At 44.8% G+C, this 12,381-nt stretch overlaps 1 protein-coding gene across 1 annotated transcript in view; it reads left to right on the top strand.

Moving 5' to 3' along the window:
* LOC127212233 (rho guanine nucleotide exchange factor 28-like) overlaps nt 1–10,139 on the top strand; it is a 102,671-nt gene extending 92,532 nt beyond the window's left edge. The window contains exons 7-9 of the mRNA XM_051172277.1: nt 7,106–7,158; nt 7,670–7,730; nt 9,961–10,139. Coding sequence (XP_051028234.1) covers nt 7,106–7,158; nt 7,670–7,730; nt 9,961–10,139 — 293 coding nt within the window. The remainder of the gene's footprint in view (nt 1–7,105; nt 7,159–7,669; nt 7,731–9,960) is intronic.
* The last annotated feature ends 2,242 nt before the right edge of the window (nt 10,140–12,381 follow it).

Here is a 12,381-nt window from a genome sequence, read left to right as displayed (position 1 = left end):
TATGGGGACTCAAGAACAATTCTAAAGGAAAGTCACTTACTTCATCTCATTTAAGCCGTTGATTAAATTAGGAAAATTATGCCCTAATTTCACATTGAAATATAGTGACTTTGTTAAAGCCCATGCTTATTGATAATTGCACCACAATTTTAGAGCGGAAGCTATCTCCCCTGATGCCTGGTTGAATTTTTCCCCCCGAGAGTCTAGGGATAGAATGTACATAGACGTAAATGTTCATACGAGACATATTAAACAGAATCATCACATGACATATACTCAAGAGAAAAAAGGGCATATGTCCACACACAAACCTGTATAATATTTTGTATGATAACTAAGTTTAAAATAAAAAGGAAAAATTTTTTTCATTCTACATGAACGCCGATTGTAGCTTTAGTTTTCACAGGTAAATTTTTCTCAAGATCAAAGTAGCAAATGTTTAAAAATGATTCCAAATGTTTCCAGAATACCAATCAATTTGGTAGCTTAACTGGAAAGTAGGTGGTAGCATCCATTTTCATTCGAAGTTTTTTTCTTCATGTGGTGGTTTTTAAAGTTGGGACAAGGAGATGGCTTGGTGGATAAAGCTTGTGCTTTCTCAGTGTGGGGACCAGAATTAGGATTCTCAGAACCCAAGTTAAAAGCGGAGCCAATGTGGAGGGTTGCCTGTAACCCAGCACAGGGCCTCCTTGAGGCAAGCTAGCTAGTAGGAGTAGCCAGCGGACAGGATCTCTCAGAGCTAAGTGAGATCCTGATGCAGTACAAAAAGTGGACAATGAAAGAAGACACCCCATGTCAACCTCTGCCATACACATGCCCATGTGCTTGTGAACACAAATTTCCTCTACATAATGAACATGCACATACATACAGCAACACACACATATGCAAAAGTAAAAATAAACAAAAAATCATGGACTGTATTTTTGGTTGAGTTTAGTTGAGATGTTTTCAAGTTGAGAACTCTTTCTTTAATGTTTGCTTCCCGTTCCCCACCCCCACCCCACCCCCATATTCAATACTTTTAAAATACAGATGGGGCTACCTTTATGACTGTTGGGTTAAATTCCTCTATATTTTACCTATAGCCTTTTAGTGTGTAGGAAATTAAGCTGTTTTATTTCACTCTAGTGTAGATAATTTGGAGTATTTATAAGATTAATTTTGTAGTTAAGTTTGGTTTTGGTTTTGTTTTCATTTAAGAAAATTGGAATTATAGGTCATTGTGACCTGCTTGACATGGGTCCTGGGGACCAGAACTCAGGTCCTCTGGAAGATCACTATTGGGCCATCTTTCCATACCCCCTCAAATAAAGATTTTAATCATTAAGAAATATAAAAGTACTGCTATAGTGCTTGAAGGCATGGTGCTGTGTTGATAAGGCCAATTACAAAAGACCGCATGATTCCAGCTGTATAAGATTCTTATAGGCAAAACCACCAAGAGAAAATAAGGCAGTGGTTGTCAGGCCTGGGCTGTGGCAAGAGGAGGAGAGGGTCAGAGGTCAAAGGACAGAGGGCAGTTGAGAAACTATGGGTAATGATTGTTTATGGCTGTGTGGCTTTGTGTTGGCATGAGGAGAAAGCTCTGAAATTGATGGTGGGTGATGGTCGCACACCTTGGACTATACTAAAGCCAAAGGAATTGTGTACCCTAAGTGGATGGGTGGTGTGGTGTGATGCACACACCACACCATATATGCGGAAGGCTAGGCAAGCATAACCTACGTTAAAATTTGGTTTATTTTCCTCTGACGGCAATTGTATTGATATTATTTCAAGTTTTCTTAAACAATTACTGTTGTGGCTCAGGAAAAAAAAAAGTATTAAGAGAGATGTAGATAAAAAGTATTTCACAAAGATGCCCTTTTCATTCTGAGTAGTTTCGAATGTAACAATAAGGTGACCTTAAGCCAGCACATGGTAATGTACTCAAGGGCCAGCTTCCTTCATTGGTATCTGTGCTGCTGTAGGGGTGATTTGAGCTTATGGAGTTGCCTGTAAGGTTTGAGCTCTCGGAGGGCTATCATTAATATTCCCACTTGGGGCAAAATGGGGCCGGGGGGGGGGGACGGGGTGTAGGCTTTGACTTTTTCCAAACCTACTTTATTTGTGGTTCTTTAATGATTACACCTCCCTTCCAACCCACCTACCCTAGATAGGAGACAAAAGAGGTTAATGGGAACAGGAGAAGTAGACCTTTTTGAACTTAGTTCCTGGGAGCGATTCCCCTGGCGTAGTTGGCAGGATTTCAGCAGACCAGCAATTCAACCAAAGTTGCTGCTGGAACCTGGAACAGCAGCGGGAACCCAGGAGCCCTGAAGTGTTCTCTGGAACATTCGTTCTCTCTAGGAGCGTCTCAGAATGGAGCGATGAACAGCCAAACAATACCAAGACCCCAAAAGCCCCACCTCCTGTTTTGGGCTCATCTACATATCTCCACACTAAGATGTGTTTCAGCTGGCAAAACCCAAGCCCCTGCACGAGGTGGTTCGTCTTCTAGTGGATAAACATCACCTGTTCTCTCACAAGTCTCTTCCCCATCCCACATTTGCGATCAAAACAAAAACGTTTGTACATCCACTAATGGGGGTGGGGTGGGGTGGCGGAATTCAACAGAAGTTCAAGTGTTATAGAATTCAGAGTGTGTCCTTCACCATGTTGGCTGTTTGGCACTGGGAGCTGCACGCTCACATTGGGGGTGAATGGAACACTAAGCCGTATAGTACAAGGACGTGAGCAAGTCAGCAGTGGTACCTTAGCACAGAATGAGAGAGGCAAAGGAGGTGGCAGAGTGACAAGTGTAGGAAGAAGCAGACGGCACAGCCCTGGCCTTTCCAGTTAGCACTGGCGACCAGAACTTCTGTAATAGCGTATGCAGGGACCGCGGGTGTTTGAGTTAGCAATCCAGGAAAGCAAACAGCTTCCATTCTCAGTTCCGGTCCAGAGCTAGCCTAACACCCACCATATCTTATCAGATGGGTGTATTTTGGGGATCAAATGTTGGCGGGTGGGGGGGGATGGGGAAGAAACATTTGTTGATCCCCACCTTGTATGTAACAGGTGGGGGATACAGTCATTTGGTTCCTAAGCCAATTTGGTCGGAGCCTAAAGTCTGGTTCCAGGATGCACTCACTGCCCACGAAGAGAAAAAGAGTCATTCGAAGACTATTTGGTTTTGTGTTTTTGAGACAGGATATCATGTTTCATAGCTCAGGCTGTCGGGGAGCTTACTATGTGGCCTCCTGCCTCAGCCTTCCCAGTACTGGGGTTACAGGCATGTGGCACACACCCGGGAGGATATTGGATTACGTGTGAACTAGTGTGTAACTAGAGGAGTCGTAGGGTGAGGTTAAGCATCATTAGGGTGCTGTTTTGGTATTTGTTAGGGAGGCAGAGCATAGGCCATGTGCATGGCAGGACTCTGCCAGTCTCAGTTAGGTGTGGCCAGTGGCCAGTAGAATGGGAGAGTAGAAGGTGGTGGGCAGCCTGGTTCTGGTGAGAACCTTTCTCTTGCTGCTTTCTTTCTGGAGGAAGGGGCCTTGAGGTCAGTCACAGGGCAGTCGAGAGAGTTCTGGCTCACTTTTTGTTGCTTAAATCTAGATCGGATCCATCTTGCAACAAGAGGTAGGAAAGCTTGTATGCGGAGGTGTGAGCTTCTCTCCGGGCAGAGCCTCTTAATGAGACATTGATTTTAATCTTATAGCTCCTTAGCCCTGGGGTAAAATCCTTGTTTGTTGGTGCTGTGTCATTAGTGAACAGAAGTACTAGAGATTATCTCTTGTTTTATTATAGTTTGGCAATATTTAAACAAAAAAACGTGCTTATCGAGTTTGGTAAGTCTGATTTAGAGAGGTAATTCTTCCTTCTGGGTGGGCCTTGAAGACAACGGTATAGGCCCTTAAAGCAGAATAGCTAGAGTTACTGATACTATTATCAACCGAAGGTTACTATAGCAACAAGCGGTTTGATTGCACTGTGCAATTGATGGTACCCTAGGCTAGTGTAAAAGGAGCCCACTAATTTAGCAGAAACTCTCCTGGAGCCATTTAATTAAACTCCAGTAGAACAAGTGCCAGACTCTGAGATGCCGTTCTGGTGAGTGGCTCCAAATTAATGAAAGATGTGTTATGGATCTGAATCCACACATCTTCAAAACATTTAAAATCTAGTGTTAGGGTGAGGAGTTTTATACATTTGAAAGTTATGTTTCAAGTTAAGAGTGATTATGGTGGGAATCTATCATTTCATTGCCAAGTGTAGTAGATTCCAAAATCATTTGAAATTTTAGTTGCTTTTGAAGTTTCTTACCATGCAGACCTCCCATGCCTCCTACCCTTTCTTTTTTCACCTTCCCCCCCACCCCCGTTCTATTACTCTACTTTGCCTCTCATTTTACTCCTGTTATTAAACATGTACATGCCTACACACATTTATATAAAATCCAGGAACCACAAATGAAAGAAAATACACAGTATTTGTCTTTCAGAGACTGGCTTCTTTTGCTTAATATGATTGCCGCCCCCCCCAACCCCCCAGGATGTCAGTTTTTCTACCGCAGTTGTTTTAAGAGAGAGAGAGAGAGAGAGAGAGAGAGAGAGAGAGAGAGAGAGAGAGAGAGAGAGAGAGAAGGAGATAAGGGGAAAATGTAGACTGGAAATGTAAATGTGCCAAGATCATGGGGTCAGCCTTTTGTGGGGTGGTGCTGAGGGAGAAAGCTGAATGAGCCCTTTGGTATTGCAAATGGTTACAGGCCATATCCTGTTTTCCAGGGCGCTTTTCAGAGCAAATGCCTGCACGTATGGAATGCTTTAGAAATACAGTGGTCTGAAGTGGCTTTAAGGGCATAGGCCATAGCGAGCAGGATAGAATTGCACGGTCCTCTTCCTGTCTGGTGCAGATGTGTTCCTAGGACCTTTGCTTCCCGTCACTCCCTTCTTTCTTTGGCACGCCATCGCCATCGCGAGTCTTATCTACTTGAAGTCTTCTCACATAGAAATGAGTTTCCAAAGGGACTTGGTGACACCTATGTGGCCAACACTGAGGTAGGCGATTCACACCGATTCTGTACATCGGTGAAGTGGACTGGAGAACTTGGCTTTGACTCTGCTTTGGAGTTTGGGGCACTGAAAAGGCACACTCCAAAGGCAAAAGCAACTTATTTTCACTCCTTTGGCGGCTCTTTATGCAAATGTTACTCTTCTGCCACCTGGAGGCCATCTGTGGGAAGTGCATTTTAAAAGCTGGCATTGACACTAGCTGTATAAACTCCCAGGCTGGGCTTGAGTACAACCTTGTCTCTACGTATTCTCTCTTGAGAGGAGTTGACACAACTGCACAAAATTGAGGTTGTTGTGTTTTCATTTTCATCATGAAGCCTGATACCCATTGTGAGTCCATGGTCAACACACAATTGTCCAGTGTCACTGTAGCATTACTCGCTTGATAGAAAATAAATTGTTAGTTTTTGAAAAAGGTCATTTATTTTTTACTTAGGTGTATGTTTGTGCATTGTGCATAAGTCTGCACACAGGTATGGCCAGTGGAGGTGAGAAAAGGGTGTCAGATCCCCTAGAGCTAAAGTTCTCAGTAGTTGTGGTTTCTGGGAACTGAACTCAGGAGGTCTTTTGTAAGAGCAGCAAGTGTGGGCTGGAGAGATGGCTCAGAGATTAAGAGTGCTGCCTGCTCTTCCAAAGGTCCGAAGTTCAATTCTCAGCAACCGCATGGTGGCTCACAACCATGTATACTGAGATCTGGTGCCCTATTCTGGCATGCAGGCAGAACATTGTATATATAATAAGTAAATAAATCTTTTTTTTTTTTTTAAGGCAGCAAGTGCTCTTAGCATCTGGGCCATCCCTCCAGGCCAGATTCAGTTATTCTTAAGCATTAAAAACATGTGACAAGTGGAATTGTGGCTACTCCTTTTTTGCCTCATCACTTCTTGCTCCGTCTGATTTATCATGGAGGGCTATAAAGTCAGGCCTTGTATATTTTCTGTGCAGAAACATAGACGAAGCCCCTGGTAGTGTGAAGAGCTTGAATAAATCTGCTTGGAGGTTTGAGGCGAGTAACCAGCTGAAATTAACAGAAGCAAATGGAGTAGGCATTGACAAGTTTATGAACTTTCTGGGGGAAATTCCTAGCATTTCTCTGGGACCACATCGAGAAGGCCATCGGAAGCTGGGAAACTGAGATTCCAGAAAAGACCCTGCGGGCCAGCGGGGTCGTATATTCCTCTAAATTTAGGTGAAAAGTTTTCACCCCTGGGGGGGCGGATATCAACACTACTCTTTCTAGGGCTAAGCCCTGTGGTTATTTTCACAGCCTTTGTACTTGTTTCCCGGAAACTGGGTATTTGGGAAGAAAGTCAATCAGCCAAGGAACAGAGACAATGCCTCCTCACCTGGGTTTCCTGATCATCATAGAACATCCTGACCATTGTTTGCAGGAAAAACTTTGCTGAGAGGGGAGCACGGGGGTTGGGGGTGGGTGGGTGGGGGTAGGCATCTGGGGCCAGTCACTGCTTAACCAGTCTGGCCAGCTGAGGTCGATGCTGAGGGCTATGTGAGTCCACTTTCAGTGCTGCAGAAGGGACCGCTAAATCTCTTTTTAGAATGAATTAGTCATTTTTTCTTTCCCCCATTGACACTGTGGAATCCAGGGAGAAGGGAGCAGTCCCTCAGGTGGGTACCAGTCCCATCATTAACATCTATTTAGAGACTTCAGGGGTGAGCATCCTTCCTTTGCAGTCAAGGGTACTGATTATTTAAATGTTGTGTCCCCATCCTCTCTATCCCACCTCCCCGGCCTCCTCTCACCCCCACCCCTGCTGCTGCCCCAGGATTTCCATTGAGCGCTCCCTGCCTTGTTTACATTTTAATATACACAAATGGTACCAGTGAATGTGCGGGCAGGTGATCACATCCTTTATTCTCTGGTAGAGTTGGCTGTTAAGGAGCCTAATCTAAACCTAGCTAATACTGCTCAGAGGGTCCTGGATGCCTTGTTTATACTTGTCTTCTACTTTCCTCCTTCTTCTTGTTTTTTTTTTTTTTTTATAATTTTTAAATTTTTTTAAACTAAAGAATTATGTCTTTCGCAGAGGTTAAGAATTTGGAGTCTGGCAGATCACTGTTGGAGGAAGACGATGCCAAGGTAAGGAATGATGGTTGCCTGGCCTCACTGTCACCTTTGCGTATCTCTACAGAGTTAAAGTGGACGTGACAGTTGAGCTGGTTTATGAAAATCCACAAGTAGGCAGGGGTGTGTCCCAAATCCAGTTTCTTTTGTTAGGATCACAACGGGCTATACGTGATAACCAAGCCTAGCTAGCTATCTTTCCAAGTTGTCACTGTTGTAAGCACAAGAGAATTGACTACACCCTCCGGAACACAGTGCCCTGGAAGGCTCATCTGCGGATGTGTGCTGATGTTGCTTTACCTGTGGACCGCGCTCAGGTGTGTTCTAGCTGGGCACACATCCTTTCCTTATTTTTAACTCCCGGTGCTAATTATACGCACAGACGAATCTCCTGTTTACGAGTTGTGATGTGAGCGATGTGGGTTTAATGATGTTTTCCCAAGAGCAGGCTTCTAGCTCACGAGAAATAAACATTGGTGGAGCAAAGATGGAATTTGATGAAATACCTCCCTTGTGTCCGTTTCAGTGCATCAAAAGCCGGGAGGATGGACCGAATGAACCCGAAGACCAGGACCGTCTAGATTTGGGTATGTTTGAAAATGATGCATCGTCTGCAGCCAGGGGGTTCCTATGGACCAGATATGTAATGAACAAAAAGAAAATATGTTTGAAATATTCTTTCCTGAGAACCTTGCTTGCTTCTTTCAGCCTACCTAGGTCAATATTCTTTAAGGTTCCAGTGACGACACTACAACTTCCATTTATCATCTGAAACACACAGGACGATCTCAGAACTGTTCCTGAGGAGGTTTCACTCTGCCAGACTCTGGCATGGTAGTTGTCATGGTGACCTCATCAACGGGGGCTTCCATTCCATGAGACACCTAACTAAGCCCCATGGATTGGAAATACACAAATAGACTTTGGGTGCCATTCCTCGTGTTTCACAAAGTGTTCAGTGTGTCCCTACAGGGATGAGCCCATGTAGTTCTAACCCCACCCCCAGGAGAGGAGCAGATGCTACTGTGGGGTGTTGGGCCCCTTAAGTGGGGCAAGGGTAGAAGTGATTCATTCTAAGCACCTGGAATATTCTGTTCTCCTCTCCCTGGGCTTTTCCCCAGGATTCCTCATCCGGTTCCTTTATGTTTCCCAAGGCTAGTTTCTCTCCAGACACATCCCTGGAATTATCTAGAAGCAGGTGGAGTAGAATGAAGTTCCTGGGGAAGTCAGTGGGCCAGGCTGCCAGCAGAGGCCTGGGATGTGCATGGGATGTCCATGAGCCTCCCTCAGGTGCAGTGCAGCTGGGCCAGCCGGCACACCTGGAGAGCACGAGAGAGAGCAGAGCTGTCTAGGATGTGGCCCCAGGTGAGGAGGTTGGGGTCTTAGGCAAAAGTTGCTCAGGCTAAAGAGTTGAGAGTCACTGAGCAGCAAAGGTGGCTGACTTTGGGAGGCATCACTAGCAGCTTATGAGGGGGTTCCTGGCTGCTCTGTCATTGCATTCCGCATCCTTAGTAGACACGTGTCTGAGCTGTTACAACAGTCGGGAAATCCCATAGCCTAGAGGAGGCCAGGAGGAAGCACCCGCTGGGGGTGGTTGAGTATGCTGCTCTGGGCTTGGCCCTCAGCCAGCCAGTGGTTTGCTAGATGTCCCCGCCTGGGGCTCTGCTGAACTTGGAACAGAAACTTAATTACAACTGAGCAGTGTGGACACATCTGTTACTGTTGCTATATAAGGTAAGAAGGATAACTTAACTTCCAGAGGCCAGAACAGGGGAAGAGGAAGGAGGGGAAAAAAATAAAAAAGCAAACATCACTTAGACTACATGACTCTTGTGGGCCCCGAAGCTGGGAGCATGGCTGTTATTCACGCATGCAGGATGCCTCATCTACGGATTGCATCACACTCCAGGGAATGTCGGCTTTGAAGACTGTTTACTCAGATTGCTAGGGGGAGGAGAGGCTGCCTGTTAAACGTATTAAATAGTGGGATTATTTTTAATTTGGTGCTCTAGAAATTCTCCCCAGTCTCCTACTGGTGTACTTGTTGGGTGAGAATTTTTTTCTTTTTTTTGTAAACTGCAGTAGCCCTGCCTAAACTGAGTGCTTGGTCGGTGATGTCACTGCGTCTGAGGAGGGACATTAGGAAGACCTTGGGAGAGAGGACTGAGCAAGACTTAGGTCCAAACACCTGTGAAGCGGGCCATGGGCACGCCTTTCTGACTGTAGCGTTTGCTTTGTTGTTTACTTAAATGTTTGAATTAAGAGGGGGTGGGTGGGGACTCCTGGCTTTATGAAAGAAATAAGAATAGACTTTAAAAGAACCACCAAGAAGAGGACGGCAGTGAGCAGCAGCCGGGAAGCTGCTTCCCCTGCCCCAGAGGCCACTTCAAAACTCTTGTCTTTTCTGTGTGCTGGGAATTCTGTCCAGACTCATAGGAACTGCTGATACGATTTGCGGGATAGAAGTGTTAAGATGGCGCTGTGTGGTTATTATTTTAAATGATGCAGTACAAACGCAATGGCATCTTGCAAACTGTATCGGTGTTGTTCCAGTAGACCTTTCTGTGCTGTGGTTGTGTCTGGAACTGTGCTATCCAGAACAGTCGGCGGCAGCCACTCATGTCTGTCGAGCATCGGTTGTGTGGCCGGTGTGTCTGAGAAAGTGTAGGCTTAATTCTCTTTAATTTTATTCTAACAGACAGGTCAGGCTAGAGTACGTTCTCTGTGTTGTTCCTCATGACACCCCGCCCCTCGCAAAGGAACATTAGAATCGTATTGGCTGTTAGTTTTATACACAAGAAATGACTGTAATCGTAGGAGTTGATGGGTATAGAATAGCGTGTGAACTCATCCACGCCAGCGCACCAGACCTGCCAGAGTGGATAGTTGATATCAACGTTGAGAAGATGACATTAATGTCAAGTTCAGGAATAATGGCCTTGTTCTCTGCGGACATGATTGCAAACCGTGTCATCTGTCACACGATTGAGTCATAAAAAGAAATCACGAAAGCAGTGTCTTATGTTTTAAGCACGCTTATGGTTTCACCTTGGGTGGATCCATGTTTATCCTTGGGCTGTTGTGTGGAGAAACTGCAGGATTAGTTTTACTCAAAGAGAGAACCATCCATGGAAGGGCTGGGATCTGATACTGTTGCCTCCACAAGACAGTGGGCTGCCTTCACAGTTAGACAGCTGGAGGAAGGAGGGACCTGCTGCAAGAGTGCGTGGCCTATGGGACCTATGGTGGGAGGGTGAGCTGCGTGGAATCCTAGCCACAAGGATGCATAACCACACGGAACCAGCCGGGCAGCAGACAGCCTGCTGTTTGGCAAACTTCCGCTTAAAAAAGAATCACTCTGGAAAAAAAGGAAAGCCGTGTGGCTTTGGTCGGAAATTAAGAATCCCAATCGAATGCTAAGTTTCTGTCTGAGGACCGTGAAACTATAGTCCCAGAGTTGTAAATGAATCATAGAAGCTTCTGGGAAGCGAGTGCCCTGTACCTTCGGGAAAGAATATTTCAGCATACGAATGAGGTTGCCCGGGCTACACACTGAAGCCAAACTTCCTGCAGTAATTCATCGCGCATGCGCTTCATGGGGTTAAAGGTTGGGTGAACGTATTTGGCTAAAGTTGTGTGTCATGCAGCTGTTGGTGTGGTAAAAAAAAAAAAAAAAAATGAAGGAATGGTGAAACTAAGATGGCAAGCCAAGGACATGGGGCATGTCTTAACTTTTCTTGGGAGTGGGGGGAGGGTTGGCGGGAGATAGAGAACATCCTGGGGCTGGTGGTGAAGGAAATTGGTTGGCGGTCTTCTTTGGAAGTTTCAAGATCGTGAGGCTCTGGCAAGAAGCCATCTCTTATCGATTGCTGTTTCAGATCTGGCTGGCAGAGAGTAGGCTTGGCAAAGGGCAGACATGTTAAACAGAATCTTGATAAATAAGACTTTTGGGGAGGGACTGGGGAGATGCCTCAGTGGTTAGGATTACTCTCACCTAGAACTAGAGTTTGATTTCCAGCACCCGCAGCAATACAATTCCAGGGGTTCCATCGCCCTCTTCTGGCCTCTTTGGGCATTGCATGCATTCATTGCACAGTTCACATATGTACACAGAAGCAAAATATACGTACACATAAGTTAAAAACAAGCTTTAAAAGCTTGAGGGTGGTTTAGTATCTTATATCTAGAGAGTATATCAATACTTGTTGTGGAAAATAATGAAAAGTTTAGGAAGACTAGGGTTATATTAAATATTAAAAGAAAATATTCCGTTAACTCTCTACCCAAAGATATTTTCTACTGAATTTGAAAATATCTCATCCCTAGGCTTTTTGACAGAGCTGTGACCAGACAAGCAATGTAATTTTATTCTTCATTATTTACTTTACATTAAATCCCTTGAGTGACTCCTATCTAAGACGATCACTCGAAAGGTTGCTGTGCATATTTTTCATCCAAAGCATGAAGAAAGAAGAAAGGGAAAATGGTTATGCATTCTAGATGCCATGAGGGACAAGGCCAGCTCATGCAGGGGCCCAAATTGCAATCATTTTTAAAAATGAGTTCTATTTTATTTATTTATTTATTGGTTTTTCAAGACATGGTTTCTCTGTGTAGCCTTAGGCTGTCCTGGACTCACTTTGTAGACCAAGTGGGCCTCGAACTCACAGAGATCTATCTGCCTCTGCCTCCCAAGTGCTGGGATTACAGGTGTGTGCCACCACACCCGGTTCTCATTTTTTATTTTAAAAAATAGTTTCCTTATCTTAAAATACTTATTTTTATGCTTACGTATGTTCTGTCTGCATGTATGTCTGTGAACCATTCAGTGCTCACATGTATACCTGTGCCCTCAGAGAGGGGCATCAGATCCCCTGGAACTGGAGTAGCAGATGGTTGTGACCTGACGTGTGTGTGTGTGTGTGTGTGTGTGTGCTCAGAATCTGAGAACCAAACCCAGATCATCTGAAAGAGCAACCAGAAGTTTTAACTGCTAAGTTATCACTCCAGCCCCTATTTATCAAACATTTTAAACAGTATTCTTATTCTTTGAATGTTCCTTACATTAGCACAATACAATGCATATTGATTACTGCTGCCTTTGGGTCATTTTGTTGTCATTTTTTCAGAAAGGGACTCATGTAGTCCAGGCTGGCCTCAACCTCACCAAATACCTGAGGATAACCCTAACTCCTGATAGTCCTGCTCCCACCTCCCAAAGGCTGGCATTTAAGTCTG

Source organism: Acomys russatus, chromosome 30 (assembly GCF_903995435.1).
Source record: "Acomys russatus chromosome 30, mAcoRus1.1, whole genome shotgun sequence".
Lineage (NCBI taxonomy): Eukaryota > Metazoa > Chordata > Mammalia > Rodentia > Muridae > Acomys > Acomys russatus.
The sequence above is the reverse complement of the archived record's forward strand: the minus strand, read 5'-3'. Positions and strand labels throughout refer to the sequence as shown.